Source organism: Chroicocephalus ridibundus, chromosome 20 (genome assembly GCF_963924245.1).
Source record: "Chroicocephalus ridibundus chromosome 20, bChrRid1.1, whole genome shotgun sequence".
NCBI lineage: Eukaryota > Metazoa > Chordata > Aves > Charadriiformes > Laridae > Chroicocephalus > Chroicocephalus ridibundus.
The window spans coordinates 4,299,519-4,321,432 of record NC_086303.1 but is presented as its reverse complement, the minus strand read 5'-3'; the positions used below and the strand labels follow the sequence as shown (position 1 = coordinate 4,321,432).

Below are 21,914 nucleotides of genomic sequence, written 5' to 3'. Positions count from 1 at the left end.
TTCTTCCCCCCACCCTGCTACGTGGCAGCAACAAGGACACGAGAGCACAGTTAATAGCCGCATCAGCAGGACGGTGGGGCTGAGCCCCCAGCAGCCCCCTCCCAAAGGTAGCCCCAGCACGACACCCTCCAGGGCTTTGAGGAAGACCTGCTGCTGCAGCCCACCCCCTCCTCCCAGGGGTGCGAGGGGACCTGAGAGCCACCCGAGGCAGGACAGCACTGCTGCATCTCAGCTCTCCCCCAGCAAAGCCCCCCCAGAACCACCCCATCGCTCTTAGAAAAGTTCGGTTTCTGCAAAGCCAGCAGCCCCCTTCGCCCCCAGAGACATCCCTCCACCTACCTCACTCTCCTCCCCCACGGAGCAAACCCCCCTCTCCTCTCTGCAGCTCCTTTAAATCCCTCCCCTGCCAACACCGAGCACCTGGGCTATTCCCCAGCTGCGTGGGCATGCCCCTGAGATGCTAAAACCACCCCAGAAGGGAGGTAAAGAGCAGAGAGCTGAGTCTGCAGCCCAAAGCGAAGGTCAGGCATTTCCCACCACTCTGCCTTGCCATCTAGTGGGATGAACGCGAAGGACCGGGGCTCGCCCTTGGGAAAAGTTGGCCAACTCCATCCCGCTGGAGCCCAGCCTGGCTCACGGCCACAGTTCATCCCACGGGAGCGGATGAGATCACCGGCGGTAAAGGACAGTGCGAAGGTGTCAAAAGGATGGATGGGGAAGGAGGAGAGATAGAGGGGTAGACGGACAGGGGATAGATAGATCCAGCTGTTTTGAAGATGACACGACAACAGCACTAATAAATCTTAGCATTTTAGATCTTGCCTGAAAGGAAAGGCTGGAACGCCTCCAAATTCCCATTTACAAAGGTCCCTGGCTTTTGGATGGACATAATCCACATCTGAGTGGGGTTTTGCATGGAAAAGAAAGGCAAGAGGTGGTGCGCACACACATGTGCTCTGTGCCACCGGCTGCCGGCACGCTTGTGCCCGTGCTGTGCCGAGGAGGCAGGCTGGCAGCACCCACGCCCGGCGGGCATCGTGGCATGCCCCTAGATGAGAAGCTGGATCTTCTCGCTTGGTTTTCTCCAGCTGCCTTAGTTTGCCTCCCCGAGCCTGGAGGATGTGGGCTGAGCTCAGTGGTTTCAGTTCAGGATTCTGGATTCTCCAGGGATGTGTCATCCCTCTCATGGTATGCGTGTTTGTTACATGTGTATAAAAATATAGAGGGTGAATACATTATATTTAAAATATCTCACCACTGGGCAGCTCTTTTCGGGTGTTGAAAGCTGGGATGATACAAGATATTTTAACTACCTCCGAGTGATTCTTTCCTGCTGGACCTGGGGCCGTTTGGCTGAGCAGGCTCCGGTGCTGGTCCAGCCTTTCTCCGCAGCTTAAGCAGACCCAAACCCAGGGACACCCTCCCTCTGGGCAGAGCTCATGCTGGAGACCCCGTTTGGTACCAGGAAAGCTCCCAGCCCCAGTGGGGGTCAGGGTCCCCCCAGAGCAGGGGCCATGGGGATGCAGCGGGGCTGGGGTGAGGTGACGGAGGACTCCAGTTGCTCTGCGCCGAGGTTTCCTGTTGAATCATCTTTTGGAGCACACGGGGACAGCCCAGCTGTGGCCACAGCTCACACCTGGGTGTCCGACATCCTCAGGAGCCACACAGACCCACCTGATGGACCTGGGGACGTCTGAGGGGACAGTCCGGTCACACAGGTCAAACCTGATGTGGCCAAAGCATCACCTCTCTGGAGCAATGCAGCTCCCGGCCCCTGGCCAGGAAACCCTGAAAGCAGACACGGAGGGGTCTGCCCAAGGCCCCGGGGGGGAATCGAGAAAGAAATGGGACATGGAGAAGTCTCCGTGTTTGCAAACAAGCACGGTTCACAGGGCAGTGCTGGGCTGGGCGAGGGCTTTCCGCTGCTCTCGCTGTTGAGAATAAGACACCAAATGCATTTTTAAAGTCTCCATTTTATTAAAGCTGCCCACCCCCGGCTCCGTTTGGCCCAAAACTGAGTTCACCCCTACACGGAGGCTCAGCTCACACCAGGGTTAAATGTACCTGCCCTAACCCTGCATTTTCCGTGGGGCAGCAGGGTCTGGGGTGGGGGCACGGGGGGTGCGGGGATGCTTGCCCTCAGTTCCCAGCCTTGGGGCCACGGGGCTCAGAAGAATCGGCCCGTGGGCAGACGGGGCAGGCAGAAATAGGCATTGGGGAAGAGGCTGAGGTTGATGGGGTTGCCATCGAGGCGGATGTCCTCCAGCGCCCGGCGGATCTGGCTGTGGTCTTGGCTGTCGCAGAACGTGTCCTCGTGCATGGTCTGGATGTTGTTGTTCTGGCCAGGGAGGCAACGGGCAAAATCAGATTCAAAGGGATGGGGAGGAGGAGGAGGAGGAGGAGAAGGAGAAGGAGGAGGGGGAGGTGGTGGTGGGCTTTGCTAGACTCAGGTACAGACAAGCCTGGGTCCGGGCTTGTCTCACCTGGAGGTGCAGGGAGCGCAGGCTCTCGGGCAGGGGCGCCGGGATATAGTCCAGCTGGTTATCGGACAGATGGAGAAACTGCAGCTGCTTCAGCTCCTGTGGGAAGAGCAGAGAGATGAACCTCCCTGGTCCCAGCCCCGCTCCAGCCCTCTGCATCAGTCCCACTACCCTTGGCATGGCAGGTTTGGGTTAAAACCAGCCTGGATTTATCCACCGGCAGCCCCAGCACCCACCCGGAAAGCTTCAGGCTGGAGGCCGGTGCTGGGGATCCTGTTGAGACGGGCATCCAGCCGGACGATGCTGCGGGGCAGCTCGGGCAGTGCCGTCAGCCTGTTCTCGGGCAGGATGAGCTCCTGCAGGCTGGGGAGCAGGCGGAAGGCGTCCACGTCCGCCCAGGAGATGAAATTGCTGGTCAGGTCTATTCGCTTCAGCTTCTCTGGTGGGAGAGGAGGGAGGGGATGAAGAGGGACCTACGCAGATCCGCTTATCCCCTCTGTGCCCCATTGCAGAGCCTGGCCCTTCCTTTGCCTGCACGTACTCAGCCCTGTGAAATCGCTGGCCCGGATCGTGCCGATGCGGTTGAAGCGGGCGTAGAGGTAGGTGGTCTCCGGCGGCAGCGGCGGGATGTGCTCCAAGTTGGCGTCGTCGCAGTAGACGGAGGTGCCGATGCACAGGCAGAGCCGGCAGCTGGGCAGGGCTGGGGGTGCAGAGGCAGCCCATGGCTCCCCCGCCCCCCCCCCCACGAAGCACCCCAGCACGCAGGGAGACGGCAGGACATGCCCACCCCTGCCCGTGCTGTGGGTCTTTAGCACCCAGAGCTCTCACCGCCCCACCGCCTTCATCAGCGAAACCGCCCAGGGCACCTCAGCAAGGGAAGGGCCAGGAACTCACAGCCAAAAGAGCTGCTAATAAACGAAGCTGCTCAGGGCCAAACACCTCCCGCGGGAGAGGGGGGGATGCCAAGGTTGCCAAGCACAGCAGCGTTACACCCAGGGCTCGCTTGGCCCCCTTGTTTTTTCCCGCAGAAGGAAACGCTACAAAAGAAAACAGTTTTGCATACAGCAAAACCCCCATCTCGGCTGCGTGAGGGTCCCGGCAAGCTGGGAAGGGGCGACAGGAGGGGTAAAGTCGTGTCCCCCCCATGCATGTGCTCCCTCTCCTCTCCCCCAGCGCCCGCGAGACTCGGCATCCATTAGTGGGGGAGTTCAAAGCAGCAAGGCAACAATTTCCCTTTGCCTCCTACTTAATTTGTCCCAGTCCAGAGTGACAGAAAATGAATAAAGATATTTATCTCTCGCTACAGGATTTTAATTGTCACTAATCTAATTGCTACTCTGTCCGACTGTCGCAATGCCTCTGCTCATTAAAATGTTGCTGCTTTGCTGGAGCTCTTGTTTCCCAGAAATGTCTCGCTGCAGCCCCCCTGCCTGCTGTGCGATAAGGCGCACCCCCAACAACACCCCGGGCCGAGCAAACAGCTGCTGCTGTCTGCTGGTGGCAAAAGGATTTGCTCCCTTTCCTCCGGAACACCGGTCCTGCCACCCCTGGGACGCGTGGCTGCATCCCATGGGGACCAAACCCCACCACTGTGGTGCATCCAGGGGTCCGCACTCACCCTGTGCGGGGACGGGTGCCGGGTGGACGGGGCCGGCGGTGGTCAGAGGCGGCAGCTTCGGGGTTTCGGCCGTGGCGCCCAGGTCTGGGAGAGCCGCGGGGTCCTTGGGACGAGGAGCCAGGGTGCCAACCTCGATCTGCAAACACAGCCTGGGGGTGAGGGCTGGGGCGGCCGAGAGAGTCCTCCCCCCCCGCCCCTCCAGGGCAGTAGGCACTGGCCAAGGGGTCATGGGCACTGGGTAGGTCTTGTTGGAAGTCAGCTCCTCCCTGGAGAACTCTCCTAGCTCAGGGGCTCAGAAAGTCCCCTCCCTGTTTGCCCAGAGGGATGCGGGAAGCCTCATGGTCCTCAGTCCTGACCATGAGCTGCCCTGCAGCGATGCGCTGGCCAAGGGGGGACAAGGAAGCCAGAGAAGGTCAGGGCCAGGTAAAGCCCTTCCAACCACCAGCAAGAGCGGTGGAAGAGCCACCAGGGCTCGTAGGCTTGTGCAAGAGGCTGGTTCTCCAACTGTGCCCCATCCATCTCTTGGACCAAGCCCCCTTCTCGGGGTGCACCCAGAGAAGAGCTGCCCTGTGCACCGGGTGCTCTCCTGCATCCCCCTCACCTTCGGACCAAGGTCACCGTAGTCGTAGAGCTCCTCATAGTTGCTCAGGTCAAGGATCTCGCCGTAGTTGTCCAACGTCAGGTCGTAGTTGTCCAGATCCAGGTTTTCGTAGAGCGCAAGGTCAGCTTTTGGCTTCTCTGCCTTCCTCCTCTCTTCCTTGGCTGGGACAGCCCAAGCTGCCCCCAGACACAGGCTGGTGATGCCCAGCCAGGCCAGGGTCCGCATCCTGCACCCGGCTGGGGTCACCGCTCCGAGGGCAGCACTGGGGACCATGGTCCCGGGGGTCACAGGGATCCAACAGGGCCAGCAACACAGGGCAGGACGGGGCTGGGCGCCCTGAAATGGTTGCAAAGCGGTGAAAGCGAAGAGGGATGGGAAGGCAGGACCGACACAGCGGCCGCAGCCAGCCCCGCTCTGCAGCCGTGCCGGGGACCACGGCCACCGCGGGGGACGAACAGCCTCCGCCCCCGGCCCCAGGAACATTACACTGTCCCTTTTCTTTTCAGCCCATTTCACGCTCGGCTGGACGGCTGTGCAGGAGAGGCCCCCGTGGCCGTGCCGGGCTGCCCTCGCTTCCCGGCTTTCCCAGCCCCGAGGACGCAGTGAGGGAATTGGGAGGTGATGAGGGGGTTGGGGACCTGCTCCAGCCCCTCAAGGCGGTGGGTGAAGCTGGTGACCAGCCCAAAAAACCCAGCAGCAAAGCAGAAACGACACCAGGAGTCCTAACATTCTCCCCTTCGGTCCCCCTTGCTCCTACACCTGGGTCCAAAGCCCTGAGATGCTGTTCCTCAGCCTCCAGCATCCTGGGCAAACCAGCGCTGGGGGGACTGGAGGACTCGACCCTGAGCACAGGGGATGGTTCTACGGGGACACCCCCGGCTCTGCAGCCCGCCTGGCAGCCCCCCACCCAAACCCGCCTGGGGTCCATTCCCAAAGGGAGCCTGCTCCCACCTGAAGCTGGCCCCTGCACATGGGTCCCCAGCACCCCCTGTGCACCTGGCGCGGCAGCATCGCCCACCCAGCGGGCTGCACACCCACGCGGGCACCCAGCAGCCTCCCACGTATCCCTCCCAAACCAAATGCCAAAGCAATGACCTGGCCCAGAGTTGTTGCACCCCAGACTGAGGATGCCGCTCCCTAATTTCTGCCCGTTTCCCGCAGACCAAACTTTTACAAGCATGATGAGCCCCCTCACACACACCACCAGCCCCCAACCCTCCCTGCCCCACAGCTCACCCCAGCCCAGCGGGGCTCTGCTCGGCACCGGCAGAGCAGAAAGAAGACGGCATGAACGTACCCCCTTTCCCCTCTTCCTCGGCGTGGGAGAGCCCTGTTCTGCGCCCAGGGGCTGGTGCACTGGCTGGAGAAGAGCTGCCGGGCTTTTAATGCATGGAGAGGAGAGGAGGGGGGGCTGCACAGAGGGGCTTGGCACGGCCACTGCCGAGGGGAGAGGCAGGATGCGGCCAATCCAGCTGGCAGCCCCCCACGGGGACATTATATTGTCCCCAGGGGCGAGCCAGCCCCAGTGGTGGCTGTCCTCCAACAGCCCAGGCTTGCGTCTGGGGCTGTGGGGGACGGGATGGGATGGGACGGGATGGGGAACAGGCTGTGTTCCCTGCCCTGGTGTCCCCATGGATGATGGGGACGCACAGCCCTGGGCAAAGGGGAAAGAGCCAGCTTCATCCCTGCCCCGAACGTCCCAGGTCCTGCCAAGCCATGGAGCAATTTCCAGCTGTGGCCATCCCAAGGATGCAAGAGCGGCACAGCACCAGGCGCAGCCCCCCCTTGCTGATCTGGGTTTCAGTTGGGTGGGACCCCGGGGCCCGGCAAGCACCCCAGCCCTGGGGAGGATGTGGGGGGACCTGCTGCTCCCCAGGGTTTGGGGTCTGCACAGGCCCACCCCAGCAGCCAGATGGCTGGTGGTATTCGGCTCGTCCGCCCCCCTCGCCTCCTGCGGGGCTCAGCGCTGCTCGCCCCTCCGTGCACTGTTGCTTTGGAAACATGGGGGCGGTTTGGGGAGCAGGAGCTGACATGGATGGGGGCGGGGGGCAATGCTGCTCCCCCCACGGCGGTAAGATGGGAGATGTCCCCCATCTCCGCCTGTGTGCACCCACACACCCTCGGGCCAGGGGGCTGCTTGATGCCCCCCGCAGGGGCTGCTGCCCTGCTTCACCCTCGGGGGAGGGAGGGATGTCACTGCCAGGGAGGTGTCCTGTGGGGTTGGGACACCCCAGGACGGGCAGTGTGTGCACGACAGCCCCACGGGCTCCTGGCGGTGCTGGGCAGCCCCGTGCACACGCAGCCACCCACTGCCGTAAAAATGTTCCTCTCTCCGGCAGGCAGCTCGCAGCCCACACGTTCACCCACCCGAGACGTCGCACCCATCTGCCGGTGCTTGCTGGGCAGGCGGGGACACCCTGACACCCTCCCCCCAACAGTGGGGATGAGCCTTGGTCACCCACCCGCAGCCCCTTCACCCCCAGCCCATGGCGGTCCCCCTGCCAGGGCAGCCCCAGCCCTGCTCAGCGCGGAGCAGAGCAAAGGGCCACCGCTAATCTTCATTAAGCCCCTCATTAGGCAGCTCGGCGGCCACCGTGATGGAGGCGATGTGGCAGTTGGGGGTGGCATTACGGCTGAGCCGGTGCCTCTGCTCCTTGGAGGGGCCGCGGGCGCTTCTCTGGCGTCGGCTGCTGAGTTGTCCCCTCCCTGGGGAGTGGGGGCTTCGGTCCAGCGCGGCCGGAGGGGACCTGGCTTTCAGATGGCACCTTCTGCTCCAGTCTGGGGGGAAATGGGGGGTCAGCTCCTGCCCAGCAGCCCAGCACAGGGGAAACTGCAAAGCAAAAGCCTGGGCTGGGGCTGGCGAAGGTCCCTGGGGGCAGTGGTGCCTGTGGGGCAGCTGCTTTGCTGCCCTAGAGAAGCAGCCGGTGTCCTTGTGCCCACTTTCCCTTGTCCCCAGAGGCAGTGGCAGAAATATCTGCGTGGATGGCATCGCCCAAAGGGTTGGTACAAACCCTCATGGCAGTGGATGTCCCTGCTCAGGCCCCCATAAATGGGCTGGGGGCATCACCAGCTGCAAGGGGGCTTGATTTGAGACCCCTCATCCTTCTCCAAACTGCCTCTCACCATCTCTACCGGCTCCCCAACAGGCCCATCGCCTTCTCCCCACCGCCAGGAAGATCGGCACGTGTTTTACTGGGGAGCCACCCTTCAACGCCCACCCTGGCAGCCCCACTCACCCCCCATGAACGAGGGGTTTCCAGCCTTCCCCATGGCGGGGTGGGGGCTTCCCGCATCCGTGTGCAGAGAGAAGAAACGAACCCCCCCCCGCGCCGCTCTGTTTTTGCGGTGCTCGGCTCCCCCAGGAGACAGGGCTGACTTGCCCGAGGAGGCAGCAAGTGAACGCACACCCGGGAGTGCATGATTCACAGCCCAATCACAAAATACGGAGATTTTCTTCTCCAGCACAAAAACATAAGGGGAACTCGCTGCCTTGTGCATGCTCTGCACACACAGACACACAGTCACACACACACCCCGTCACACACACACACACACACCGTCACACACACGCATCCCCTCCTGCCGCCGCGCACGCTCCCGTGAGCGGCCCCACACCGCAGCCCATGCGTTCGCACCCGCGCCCACGGCCGTCCTCCCTCTCCCCTCATGATTCACGTGGGGAGAGAGCAGCAGCAGCGAGAGGAGAGCTTTTTGAAGCTGCTAGCGATGGGCAGAAGAATCAAGGCGCTGCCTACACCCGTTCTGCTCGTGTGAAAAACAGGCGCGCACCCCGCACAACCGCAGCCCTGGGGATGGATCCAGGCTCATTGCTGGGGCTGGGAGAGATGCTTCCCACCCTGGCTGCCCCCACGCACGCCCTGGAGCCCCTCAATGCTGCCCCCCGGGGCAAACTCACCCTGGGGACCTTTGTCCGGTTTCTCTGGGAGCACCAAGGTGACGCGGGGACAGCTGAGCCCGAGTTCACACAACCTGCCCCGACACGTGGCACACGCAGCCATCGGCTTCTCCCAGCCCCTTTGCAGGGATGATAATGCCCATCAGCTGCAGCCACGACCCTGGGAGCTGCAGCCAAAGTTGGGCTCTCTTAATTAGCAGAGATGCTTGTTAAGACAGGGTCTATAACCCTGTTGCTTTGATGTTGGTGCTGCTTGTGGGTCCAACCCAGCGTCAATTTGAGAGAGGGAACACACCACAAACGACCCCCAAGCCTGCCAGCCTCCTGCTGCCAGGACCCCCGGGATCTCCCAAGCTCCCACTGTTGGGAAAGTTGGTCCCAACGGAGGAAATCTGGTCCTGAATGAAGCGGTGGCGGCTCCCACGCAGCGAGGAAGATGAGGATGGATGAGAGAGGCAGGTCCGACCGCGGCGCTGGGTCCCTTGTGAATCATTTTATTTTCACTGCTGTGGAGAGTAGGAGTGAAAATACCATTAAGTTGAAATCAGTCGAGAACTACATATGTCTCTAGATATATCTGTACAGTCTACCAGTATATATACACATTATATATAAATATATACATAGGGTCTCCGGGTTTAATGTTGAAACCTGTCGAACCCAATAAAGCCCACTGGAGGACAATTTGGAGAAGAGACTTGTATCATGAGAAAACACGCCGGAATCAGCACAGGGGTTTAATGAACCTTCTAGCGCTGGGAAGCAGGGAACACCCAGCTCGCAGGGGTGTCCCCAGGCTGTGGGGAGCATCCCTGTCCCATTCCCAGGGAGCAGGACATGGTGCCCGTCCATGCCCGTCTTGGAGAAGGTTCAGTTTTGGTGGCTGAAGGCAAAGGAGGTAATGGATGGTTTCTTTGGTTTATTGCTTTAATGCTTACTTCAGTTGAATTTTTATTTTTTTTATTTTTTTTTCCTCTAATGCTCAACCTTAAATCTAAATCCTGAGAATCAGGAAGAATAAAAGAGTATAACCCCGCCTAAACCCGGACACCCTATATATGCAGGTACAGCTATCAAAGAGGGAAGCGATACATGTGAAAACAGGGAGAAGGGGGAATAAAAAACAGCTTTTCCAAAAAGACTAATTCTCTCCTTTTCTTTCCTTTTTTCTAAAAAAAACCAAAAACAACAAAACCAAACGCAAAACCAGTCATGTGTGTTTGGTTCAAGAAAGGAACAGAGAATAAAACTTCCAGGAGACGGGAGTCAAGGCAGGAGGGCAAGAGGGACTGTGAGAGCAGAGTGGAGATTTCACGGGTCAACCCAGCCCTGGGTTTACACCCACGTCAGCATCTGGCCCCTGGTACCTAAGTATGAGAGTGAGCGTCCTGCTGGCATTGCTACAAAGCAGCTGGCTCTGCTCTGCCCCCGGGGGGTGTCTTATGCCCAGGGCCGGTCGGTGGCATCGGGGTCCCACAGGCTTTTGGTCCTGCGTGGGGGAGGGCAGGGTTTAGCTGGAAGCAGCAGAGTGCGGCCGATGCGCTGAGCCCCGCATCTCCGCAGCACGGGGCGGCGGGAGGATGCAGGATGCGGCACCCTGGACCGATGCTGCCGCGGGGAGCTGGGGAGGGGGGGAAACCTGGCAGGGGTGAGAGCTGGGGAGGGGGCTGGTCTTGCAAAGGAGGGTGCGAGGTGTGAGAGCTGGGGAGGGGGCTGGTCTCGCAAAGGAGGGTGCGCAGTGTCTTGCCGCGGGGAAGGTGCAACCCACCCAGGGCGCAGGAGAGCCCAGCTCCAGCTGCAGGGGCCGGACCCCCTCCCCGCCCCCTCCTGCCAAATTCACACCCCCGCGAAGGAACGAGCCCCTCGGCCTCCAGAGCAATGCGGAGCCAAGGCCGAAGCCCCCCGGGAGGGCCCAGGCGGGAGGAGCGTGTCCCTCGCCCGGGGCCCCGGGACGTGGCTCTGGCCACGAGGTGTCGTTGCCGGTCCTGCCGGCCACCCTCCGCCCGCACGGATCCCGCTCCCCCGGCCGGCAGCACCCCCAGCCCCAGCCCGGGGCATCCCCGCTCCACCTCCATCACAGGGCATTTGTCCCCAGGGACACCGTGGACTCTCCCAGGGCAACGATACGACCCGAGTCCCGCAGCGAGGTGGCCCCTTGGGCTCCCTCATCAGCTCCATCCGGAGATGCCTTTGGCTTGGACCAAATCCAACCTCCCAAAACTCTGCCGGGTGGAAGGGGAGAGATGGAGCCGGCTCCAGGGCTGGCCTGGGTGAGGGCAGAGAAGGCAGAGCCCACAGGCAGGGAACAGGGGTGAGCGTGGCAGCCACCCTGGGCTGATGCTGCGACCTGGATGGCTGCTGCGACGCGGTGCTGTCCTGCAGAGAGTGGTCCCCAAGGATGCCCATGCCACGCATGTCCACGGCGACCGCAGCGGGGGAAAGGGGGAAAGGCAAGAGGGATGAAGGCGGGGTGTGAGGAGGGGGGAGAGGGAGGCAAAGAGGGTCCCACGCGTCAAACACTGAACGGGGGTCGAGTCTCTGTGCAAAGCCAAGTCCTGGGAGAGGCGCGTTGCCAGGCAGGGTTAGAAAACCACGGACTGCAGGAGGCGGAAGCACATCATGAGGTCCAAGGGGATGGGGGGTTTCAGGAGGTTCCCGTCCAGCCGCAGGTACCGGAGCCGGGGCACGCTGTCCAGGTCGGAGGGGGAGAAGTCCTGGATGGACATCAGCGAGGTGGGGCAGATCTGCGTCCCGTTGATTTCTGCAGGGAGGAGAGGAAAAGCGAGATGCAGGTTAGAGGAAAGGGAAGGCAAAGAGGGATGCTAGAGACCCCCTCCCTGCCTGCCTGTTGAACCCCAAAACGTGATAGCTTTGCCACCAAGGGGGAGAATCCCCAGCCTCTCCCAGGAGACGGCACAGCCCCAGCGAGAGGAAAATCTTGCTTTTGTTCAGAAGTGAAGTAGGTCACGTTCAGCCAAAACGCAGTGAGGGATGCAGTGTCATTTGAGAGAGAAGAGGGATTATTTCAAACATGAAACCTGCCGAGCCAGCCCTAAGCCTTCAGAAAAAAAACATCAAGGAAACATGCTCTGGCACCGTTACGCTGAAGATAACGTCAATAACCGGCTCATTGCTCGCTTCTGGATTTCCACGTGTTTCCCCCCACCCCAGGGCCTGAGTTACGGAAAACAAACCCAGGGATTCTCAGGGCCCAGGGCTCAGGACCCAACTCCAGGGACTGAAACCTTATAAGACAGACAAGCTGGGACGTGACGTGCAGAGCCAGGTGTCCTCTCTCCATGGAAAGCCCTGGCAGGACCCGGGTACCAGTGTACATGAAGCCAGCAGCAGTCACCACCTCCACCCCAAGGTCCCCCTTGGCTCCACTTTGGTGTTGTTTAAATAAAATGTAGATTAACCGGCATTTGAACCAGACATTCATCACTGCATCATTGTTCCCCGGGGAACCAGCTCTGGTGACCTCCTGAGAGAAGGGATGTGGCTTTGTGAGGGTTTTGTCCCCGTCCCTGGCACTGTGTCCCACAACGCTATTAGCAATTGCCTGCAAAGAGCATCTTTCTTGCTCGTCCCTTCCTGGCTCCCGTTCAGATTTTACACTAAAGCTGCGCTGTGATTTTACAGCCCCTCTTCGGCAGCAGATCGCTTTTGCGTATAAAGCCACACACCACCACTGCACAATCAACACTGCAGCGTGGAAGTCCTTGTGTTCCACCACTTGTGGGGACCAGCGTCCTGCCCGGCGGCTGCTTTACAGGTGAGTAATGCCCTGGGTGGGTCCTGCAGCCCCCATACGCCCCACCGCAACCAGAAATAGGAGAGCCCAGCGCACTTTTCCCGGTGCGCATGGAGGGTCTCCGGCAGGAGCGCTGCCTTCTTGCTCCCGTGCAGGTAGCAAGGGGAGCAGGTTGCTGGACCTCTAATAGCAGAAACATCTGGGGTGTCCAGGAATGGGTCTCTGTCTTCTTCTTGAATGTGCTAGCTACGTTTACACATTTCACGGCCCAGCACCTCTCCCATGACATTGCGGTGCTTTGCCTGGAACGGTGTGAAACTGCCCCGGTTGGTTTGCCAAGGCAACCTCCATCACAGCCTTGTTCTCCCTGTTCCTTCCCCTGCGAGGCTCAGCTCGAGAGCTAAGCTGGGTTATTTCTAACCATCTTGACTGCGGATTTGGCATCTGTTCTTAAAATATGTGCGCAGACTCTCCTTTTTAAATATCCCTATTTCTGAGCCCTGCTGGGGAAGTAACTATTTAGATGGCAGGTGGCCCCAAAGAAGAGCTGCCCATGACAACGAACAAGAAAATCCCTGCAGCGCCAGGGGGAATTTAGCCCTGGCCCTCAGCTGCCACCCTTATCCTCGGGCCATTCTTCCCCTCATGCAAATCCATCCCCCGCAGGGACTTGTTCACCTACAAAGAGCCCCCAGCTCCTCTCACCACCGCATCCCCCTTTGAAGAGCTCACATCCCGCTGGGTGAAAAATGCCCTTTTTCAATGAAACGCTTGCCATCCCCAACCCCAGACCTCGCAGCGCAACTCACTTTCGATGGAGTTGTTATTCAGGTAGAGGTGCTCCAGCTTGGGGCTGATGAAAGGGACGTTGGTGAGCTTGTTGTGGGCCAGGTGCAACACCAGCAAGTTGGTGAGGTTGAAGGAGTTCTTGGGCAGCCCCTTGTCAGAGATCTGGTTGTAGTTGAGCCGGATGAACGCCAGGTTGGGGAACTCCTTGAAGTAGTCACTGGGGATGTCTTCAATGTTGTTCCTGTCCAGAAAGAGCTGGTGGATGGCACTGGGCACCCCGGGGGGCATTTTCCTCAGGATGTTGTGGGCGAGGTTGAGTTGCATGAGGTTCTTGAGTCCCTTGAAGGTGTTTTTATTGAAGACCCCATCGCTTAGCTTGTTGTGGTGCAGGTCCAAGAGCACCAGGTTTTCCAGCTTGTTGAAGACCCCAGCAGGGATCTTGGAGATCTGGTTCCTGCTCAGACGCAGCTGCTCCAGGTTGGGTGGCAGGAAGGCAGGCACTTCCTTGAGCTGGTTCTTCTCCATGTAGAGGAAGATGAGGTTTTCCAGCTTCTCCAGGACCCTCCTGTCCACCTTCCGGATGCGATTGTTGTCTAGGTTGACCCATTTCAGCCCCGTGGCATTCCTGAAGGACTCCTCCGGGAGGTCGTCGATGAAGTTGTTCTGGAGGTAGAGGTAGTGGATGCGGGACGGGATGATGGGGACCTTCCGCAGGTTGCGGCTGTCACAGTAGAGGGCGGAGGGGAAGTCTGGGGGGCAGTAGCATTCTCGGGGACAGTCGGGGAAGATGGAAGGGGGGCCCGGCGGCAGGGGTGGGGGCAGCTCCGTGGGCTCGACGGGCTCGATGAACTCGGGAGGCGGGCGGGTGGGTTTCCGAGGAGGTTTCCTCCGCTGCCCGCTCACCTCCGAGATCAGCACAAGAACAAGTGGGAAAAGCAATCTGAAGGCCACCTTCATGGTCCAGATGTTTCCCTGAGGGAAGCAAGGAGGAGAGAATCGTTGGGAAGCGCCTGATTTAGGTACCATATCATCTCCCCCATCACCGCAGTCTCTGACAGGCAGGAATTTACCCCACATCCCTATCAGTAACCTGCTATTTTCTCTCCTTCCCCTTGGAAGTTATCTTTAAATCCAACCCCCCTCTAGAGCATGAGTCACTGAGATCCCCTCTCTCTGGCTCAGCTTTATGCCATGAGGGAGATTGTGTTGTGGTTTGTTTTTTTTTAATTTGGCTTGGGGTTTTTTCGCACACCACCCCCAGCACTGCCTGACAGAGCCTGCCTCCCCCCCGCCCCGGGTACCCCAATATCCCCGTGGCCTGTCCCCAGAGGACGGATTGCCCCTTCAGAAGCCTTGATGGATTAGGCTTAATTTTGCACTTGAGCCAAAAAAAATCAATGATTCGGGAGCAAATTGTCTGAGCAACGGTATCAGGAGGCCAGCAGCAGTTAGCGGGGCAGAAAAGATGGATGGTCCTGTGCTTCAGGGACAAGGCTTTAACGCAGGACAGCCCATTTTCAAGGCTGCGTGATAAAAAGGCCATTTGCAAGATTACGCATGGGCAATACCGAAGGCGTTTGGCTATACAGCTCCCTGTGCTGCCCAAATAACCAATCCATCGCCTCCAGTCCCACTGGGGGGTGCTGGGCTCGACTGGTTATTTGGGGAGAGTCCCAGTAGAAGTGGGAGATCTGGAGGGATCTGGTGAGGTTTCTGCTGGCCACTAGCCAGTTTTCTCCTGTACGCCAGCCCAACACCTTACACATACCACCTCGGCCTCTTCCCTGGGTCGTTATCAAACCCATGGAGGCTGCCTGTCCCATCTCTGCCCTCTCTGCCTGCTCTCTGGAACAGCAGGAATGGTCCCTGCAAGCCTATTGCTGGTGGCTCTCCAGCTGATGCCTTGGAGGATGGAGGGATCCAGCTTGCTGCAGACGAGCTCCCCAGAAAGCCCCTTGCAGAGGGTGCTTTGGATGCTCCGACACTCCCCGGGGCCAGCTGGAGCAGACCAGGCTGTGGGCTTCCTGGGCAGGCAGCAGATACCTCGGGTTGTTTGCCAGGCTTTTCCCAGCGGCATTTGTCACCCCAGCGGGAACAGAGCTGAGCTGGATGCACGGCGAGGCAGATGGAGGAGCTCGGCAGAGGCAGGGTGGGAAAGAGAATCAAGTGAAATGAGACTGGGAGAACGCTGGGAAGGAAGATGAAGAGACTCAGAGGAAGGTGGATCTCCTGGGGAAAGGCAGCATCTGCCGTGGGAGCCCGTGCAGCCGGGATGGGAGCGTTGGTGATGCTGGAGAGAAATCAGGCTCTCTGGGCTCATTGCTCTCTCCCATGCAACACGACGGAGCTGAGCTGGCTTCTTGCTGGTGCACAGAGCTGCTGTCGTGCCTGGGGGGTCACTGGCAATGTGGGCACAGCCAGCCCCCCTCAGATGCCCAGTGGGAGCTCCAAACAGGCAGGGCTGTGCCGGGCACATTGCCTTTGCCTTCGGGCAGCAGCAGGGAAATGTCCCCAGCCCTCATGAGACCAGCAAGCAGCAAGGAACAACACTGCTGGGGTAGCCCCTGCCACACCGACCCCCTTTTTGGTTACAGCTTCCCACCGGGTCCGCATCCCACCCAGGGATGCCTTCAGGGCCCCTGGATGGGCCACTGCTCCCAGTCCGCATCCCACCCAGGGATGCCTTTCGAGCCCCTGAATGGGCCACTGCTCCCAGCGCCTCGCCAGCCCGGCTCCCTTTGAAGCGATGCCACGCATTCCTGGGGCTCCGAGTAATTGACTTTCTGCAAGAAAAGATCCTGTTCTCAGCCCCCCCTCTCCAGGCCCAGCCTCTTACTTTCCTTTTTGTCTCGCTCTGCTCCCATCTGGCTCTGTTTAACCCTACAAGCCTCACATGCTTGCTGTTTTCAATCAGAGCTCTGGCATCTTGCTGGGGGGAAGGGAGGAACAGGGGGGGAAGAGCAATGGGGCCCGAATGCTGCCAGATATTCAGCTCAGCAGTGCTGCAGCAAGTCCCCTTTGGGGATGTACGTGCGTGCTTCTGTGCTGCAAGAGCTCAGATTCAACGGCAGGCTGCAGAGGACGGACAAATTCGTGACAGGGAGCTGCTCTACGTGCAGTCCCTTCCCTGGCCCTGCAGCACCCCGCTCCTTTCCCACTTTCCCAGCCACATCCCTCCTTGCACGTGGCTCTCCTCCCCCCACCTTGTCCCAGACCTTTCCACGGGATTTTTGCCTCCGCTCCAAAAACTCAGACCTGGATTTTAACACCCACAATGCCCGGGGGAGCAGCAGGGGCTGAAGTCTGTTTTTGGCCCGTTGTAGAGGGGAGGAGGCAGCTGAGACATGATATTCCAGCCAGTACATGCTGCGATCCGGGCGTTTGGCTCCCTCCGCTTGAAGGGCGATGCTCAGCTCGGGCCACCCAGCAGCCGCCCTGGGCAATGTCACAGGGAGGGTGGAGACCACGGCAGAGCTGCCACCCTGTTGGTCTCAGGAGCTGGCCGAGCTCTCGGCCCTTCCAGGAACACATTGCGCCGTCCCCTCCGCAAGAGGCTTCGACGCTGCAGATGTTTAGGGACTCGGCATATAGCAGAAATAGTCAGCAAGGCAGAAATTCAGGCTGGAGGGCGGCAGCATCATGTGGCATTTGTCAGCACAGAAGGAAAGTGTCAGGAGGCAGATGCAGCCCCTTTTATCCGCTGTACCGCCTGCAACCCGCTGCCACATCCCCGTGGGGACTGTCACAGCCCCTCTGCCCATCGCAGCCGGGCTGGTGGCGTTGCCACCATCCTTCTTCGCTGCCGGTCCCCCCCAGCCTCTCCCTGCAGCTCTCCAGCCTGCTCGGGGAAAGCAGGACCCACTTCCAAACAATCTGCAGGAAACCAGCTCACAGCCAGCGGTTCCCCCAACAGCCCTGCGTCCAGAATAAGGGGGATGCAACAACCCTGAGGCCACCGCACGCTTTACGATTGCCTCCAACACGCTGGAAGGTTCAAAGCCAGCTCTGCCTGGACCCGACACAGTCGGCAGTCTGTTCTCCATCCAGTTTCATGCAGTTGAATTTACTGGCGTGAACGCAAGAAGGCAGATTTCAAAACCCCACACCCTCATTCTCCATGAGCCCCGGCTGCTGAATCCGCGGCCAGAGCCTGCTCCGCAAACGCTCCACTCGACCTTTCCCACCACTCCCCGACGGACGGGACAGCTCGGATCCCGGGTACCCACAAAGAATCCATGCAACTGGAATAAAGTTAAATCATGAAGCAACGAATGCATTCAGGAAACCAACTGCCTGGTGTGGAGAAAAGGCTCGATCACGGACAAAAATGGTTCTGACACCTCCTGGGCTGAGCAGCTTGGCCTGGGGGCAAGACCAAGGCACCCAACAGATGCCAGCCCAAGGTTTTTCCCAGAAAGAGGCAGCTGCTCCCTCGGTCATCCCGTTACAGTTGACAAAAATTCGGCACAACAGCTGGAAATTCCAGCCCCAAATGCCACTGGTGTTTGATTTCCACATAGTTTATCTACTCTGCGTCTCGCTCGCCCACAGCTCCCAAGCGCTGCTCGCTGCCAGCCCCGCCACTGGTGCCAAGGGCAGGCAAAAATCGCAACCTCCGGGGCAAGAGCGAGCTATGTAAAGGTCACGGGGGGATTTGTCACGGGCAGAAGTCCCAGCCTTCTCCCTTGGGGTGCCTCCTGCCCTCCACGCCTCCCCTCGCAGCAGTTAGACATGCAGAGAGCAGCAGCTGGCTCCGGGTAGCTATCACCGATCCATCGGGGACCCCTGCTCCTCCAGAGGGCCTGGGAGGGATAAAGGGAGCTTTTAACTTTGGGAGGAGGGGGGAAAGACTAGACGGCTGGACCAGGGGTCCTTTCCAGCCTGTTGCCCGTAACCCTGCTAGCTCCCTTCACGCCTTTCCTGCTGGGACCCACAATTCCCATCATCCCTGCAGCCCCCAGGCTGGAAAAATGCTCCCACCCAGCCTGGGAACCTGCGTGTTGGAGCAGAACAGGGAGGGCAAGCTAAAAATAACCCAAAGGAGCCAGCAAAGCTCCCTCATCGGCTTCCCTCCGCGTCCAACAGCTGGTTCGTGTCTCTGCGAGAGTCTGGGTCCGATCAGCTGTAACCAAAACAGGGAGCTCTTTATCCAGCGGCGCTGGAGAGCTGGGAATGGTGGAAGAGGGCTAAACACAGCGCAAGCCTGTCCTCCGAGGGGAGGGCAGACACGCTGTCACCCAGGCATCCCCAGGATCCCCTGGGGAGCACAGCCCTGATGCAACGACCTGCTCTTCTCGCCCTTTCCCGGCGCTTTCCCAGGGAGAAACGGAGCCGTGGGCAGCCGCAGGGGCTCAGCCTCCCGCCGCGGCTCTTCCTGCAGGGACAGAGCTGTGTCCACCCAGGGGGTGGGTGGCTCAGGAGACCCTGCCAGAGAGCAGCTCGGACATGCTCCCGGGCTCTCGAGCAACATTTTTGGGCTCAGCCCTAGGGCTGCAAGACACGGGGACGGCAACGCACGGCTCCCGCGCATCCCTCTGCGTGCCAGGAGCGTTTCCTCACTGTACCACAGTCACCAGACTCGTTGCGAAAGGCTCATTGTGTTCTCTGCTCCCTCCAGCAACCTCCTCCCGCAGCAGGGCCCGTGGGAAGACAGCCCTGGCAGAGAACACCTTTCTGCTGCCTTCTCCATGTCAGCAATTCCTCCCTCCTCCTCCTCCTCCTTCCTTGCTGCATGTCCCGACCCTTCCCGGGGCTGCTCCCGGCACAGCCCGCCCGCAGATCCCTCTGCCACACACAGTGGAACTGGCTGGACACAGACAAAAGAAAACCATGGGAGAAAATGTTGCCAAAGCGACCACAGCCTGGCCCCCGAGCCTGCACCCCACGCACACCCTGCTCCCCTCCAAGTGGATTCCTCGCCCTGGTCCCCCCACCTCTGCTTCCTCCGAGGCTGGGAAACCGCTCTGACGCCTTATCAGCTGCCGCTGCCTCATCCTTCCCCTCCAGCCACTTCCCCAGGGCAGAGGAAACCTCCCACAGCTGCACTTTTATCTCTTCCCAGGTGAAAACACTCAGCCCCTCATCCCCCCCCTTCTCCGGGGGAGCAGGGACACCCAACACCCGGCGTTTCTGGCTCGGCTCGGCGCTGCCTGTCCCGGGCTGGCCGAGGAAAGGGAGCAGCTCACGGGATGCCCTCAGCCGAGCACCACATAAGGCAGGCCCACGGTCACAGGCTCCCAGGAAAGTTTCCAAGCCCTCACATGCAACATGCTTTGCGTTCAGCTGCCAAGGGGATCATTTCCCACTTTCTACCCTCTAGCTGCTTTTTCCTAAAACTCTCAAACAAGCGGGGAAGGGCAGGTTTGGATGAGTCGCTTCCATGCGACAAAACCCTTTCCCCAGGACTTCAGCGAAAATCGCTGCCCTGGTGCTTCCTCCCATCGTCTCCTGCCGCTGCCGGAGCGGAGACAAAGAGCCGGGACCCCCACGGCAGCTCTCCCCATGGCGGGGTGTGGGGAGGGGGCTGTACCTCTCCGCCTGCCTGCAGCAGAACGGGCTCAAATCTCCGCGATCGAGGCAGCAAAAGTGGCGTCACACGTTCTGGGAATGGTCTATACGGTCCAGGCAGGCGAGAAGGGTTTTACCACCTACGTTTTGGGCAGAAAAGCAGCTTGCTGAAAAGTGCCCCTGAAGCACCGAGGTGCTGTTTGGCTGCTCTCTCCCACCTCGCTCTCAAAGCAGCGCGATGCTGGTCCCCTCCGCAGGGCAGGGAAAATCCCGGTACCTGCTCTGGCATGGGGGCGAGGGGCTGCGCACAGCCCCCATCCCACGGGAGCAGCCTCCCCCCAGCCCTTTCCCCAGCCCTTCTACGGATCCAGCTGCAAACTGGGAGCCTGTGCTCCGCGCGGGGAAGTCACGGTGACCCGATGCTACCGGAGGCTCCCGGGTAGCAGTCCTGGCTCCGGAGGTGTCGGCTCCCCCCTCAGCCTCCCCCGCTCCTTGCACAATTTCCCTGCTGCTTTCCAAGGCAAGGGACTAGCCTGGGCATGGCTTGGGATGTGCAGCCCCCCCAGGACCCCCAGCTCTGCCTCCCTGGCTGTAGAGCCAGAGCCAAGCATGCGTGGGGTTGTGAGCGTGTGAGAGCACAGATCGGGGAGGGGGGGGACGGACACAAGGGGGTCCTCACTCTCCCCCACAGAAAGCGCCTGGCAGCAGCTGCAACGCTATCACAGACGGGACTTTCCTCTGAGTTTGCAGCGTCCCCCCCCACTCCAGCCCACCCTGCCCCGTGCCGAGAAAAACTCTTGCAACAAGAGGAAAAGAAAGGAACAAAGACTCCAGCTGCTGAAGAACAGAAAAACCAAGAGGAGAGGCGGGGTGGGGGGGGGAAGAGGAAGGAAGAGCAGATGCTGCTTTGCATGTCAGAGAGGCTGGAGAGGGCAGGAGCATCGTGGACCAGTTCAGCGCCCTGGGTTGGAGGGTCAGGCAAGGCGAGAAGAGCCTGGGGGGAAGCACCTGCCCACAGCTTACCTGTGTGCACCTCTCCCTCCTCCTGCCTCTTATTAATCCCCAAGACAAGTTTCTCTCTGGCTGTCTCCCTCCTCCTCCTCCTCCTCCTCCACCACCTCCTCCTCCTCCTCTCGGTTTCTCCACGAGCGAGCCTCGGCCGAGCGCGGGGGTTTTGTTCCCGGGAGCCGCTGGCCCAGGGTGGGTGGGAGCGCGGGAGGCGGAGGGCTGGGACGGAGGCACGATGACAACAATAACGTCTTTATCTGGCAGCCAAGCGCTGCGGGCTCCGCCGCGCACACATGGCCTGCCTGCCGGAGGGCTGGCGTTTAATCACAATTCCTTCTGCTGCGGAGGCTGCTCGGAGCCCGTGTTTAAAAACAAGGCTAATTAATAATTTAAATAAGCCCTTCCCTTGCCACGGCCCCTGTTTTCCCGGAGCGCGTGTCTGGGACGGCGCTTTGCAGCGAGATGGCTGAGTCTCAACGGAGGTGCAGAGCACGGGGGCTCGGCGGGTGTCACCCGCCAGCCTGTCCCCAGGACTGTCCCACCCAGGTCCCCCACCTGCACAGGGTGACTTCCAGCTGTCCCCCGTCCCTGCTGAAGGGAGCCAGCCCCGTGCCGGGGTCTCTGCTCCTGCCTGGCAGATGGCACCCCGCAAAACATGATGCAGGGTTCATTTGCTCCCAGCTGGTGATAAGCTTTAATTTAAATCCTGATGGCACTTACTAAAGAGAAGGGAAGGGAGCCGTGACGGTGCTGTGCAGACATGGGCATGGAGCCTCGGACAGGTCCTGGGCTGGAAAACTGCTGTGTACCGAGGGGACACGGCCCTTGGACCCCTGGGACACCCCACGTTCGTGGACGCTCAGGGGGGACATTTCTGCTCCAAGGAGCTCAGAGGCAGCCTGGGACCTGTTGCATATTCACAGGTCTCAGACACAGCCCAGGTGTGGGCGAGGAGTCCCTGGGGTCACAGTGGCCATGAGGATCTCCCTCCTACGGACATCCCTGTCCCAGGCATCTCTGGGATGTGGGATTCGGGGGGCAGGGGGTCCTCTCCCTCCCCGCGAGCAGTTCTCTCTCCAACCAAGCCGATCTGCAGCAGGGGGCCAGGAAACCTGAGCTGCTTTGGCTTATTGAAAACCCATTCCAAACCCTACCGGAGGCTGGCAGCCATCCCAGGAGGGTACAATCCTGCACCTCCACACCCAGGTGACGGTGGCTACCAACAGCAGGTTCAAACAGCC

At 60.2% G+C, this 21,914-nt stretch overlaps 2 protein-coding genes across 2 annotated transcripts; both read right to left on the bottom strand.

Moving 5' to 3' along the window:
• Positions 1-1,991: 1,991 nt before the first annotated feature.
• OPTC (opticin) lies at positions 1,992-5,753 on the bottom strand. Its single transcript, XM_063356604.1, has 6 exons — positions 4,700-5,753; positions 4,112-4,234; positions 3,022-3,205; positions 2,717-2,919; positions 2,484-2,579; positions 1,992-2,338 (listed from the first exon to the last, which is right to left on the bottom strand). Exons 1-6 carry the CDS (start codon positions 5,180-5,182, stop codon positions 2,168-2,170), a joined length of 1,260 nt encoding a protein of 419 aa, XP_063212674.1. The 5' UTR covers positions 5,183-5,753; the 3' UTR covers positions 1,992-2,167.
• A 3,324-nt stretch (positions 5,754-9,077) lies between these two features.
• PRELP (proline and arginine rich end leucine rich repeat protein) lies at positions 9,078-20,961 on the bottom strand. Its single transcript, XM_063356716.1, has 3 exons — positions 20,689-20,961; positions 13,179-14,130; positions 9,078-11,376 (listed from the first exon to the last, which is right to left on the bottom strand). The coding sequence occupies exons 2-3, from the start codon at positions 14,113-14,115 to the stop codon at positions 11,198-11,200; spliced, it is 1,116 nt and encodes a 371-aa protein (XP_063212786.1). The 5' UTR covers positions 14,116-14,130; positions 20,689-20,961; the 3' UTR covers positions 9,078-11,197.
• Between the last annotated feature and the right edge of the window lie 953 nt (positions 20,962-21,914).

What these genes read in the sequence shown, in the direction of transcription:
- OPTC (XM_063356604.1), bottom strand. Translation starts at nt 5,182, where the DNA reads ATGTTCCTGGGGCCGGGGGCGGAGGCTGTTCGTCCCCCGCGGTGGCCG. An exon ending in ACGGTGACCTTGGTCCGAAG is followed by an intron (nt 4,235 to 4,699) that starts GTGAGGGGGATG and finishes CTGTGTTTGCAG; the next exon opens with ATCGAGGTTGGCACCCTGGC. An exon ending in CAGCGATTTCACAGGGCTGA is followed by an intron (nt 2,920 to 3,021) that starts GTACGTGCAGGC and finishes CTCTCCCACCAG; the next exon opens with AGAAGCTGAAGCGAATAGAC.
- PRELP (XM_063356716.1), bottom strand. Translation starts at nt 14,115, where the DNA reads ATGAAGGTGGCCTTCAGATTGCTTTTCCCACTTGTTCTTGTGCTGATC. An exon ending in GAATAACAACTCCATCGAAA is followed by an intron (nt 11,377 to 13,178) that starts GTGAGTTGCGCT and finishes TCCTCCCTGCAG; the next exon opens with AAATCAACGGGACGCAGATC.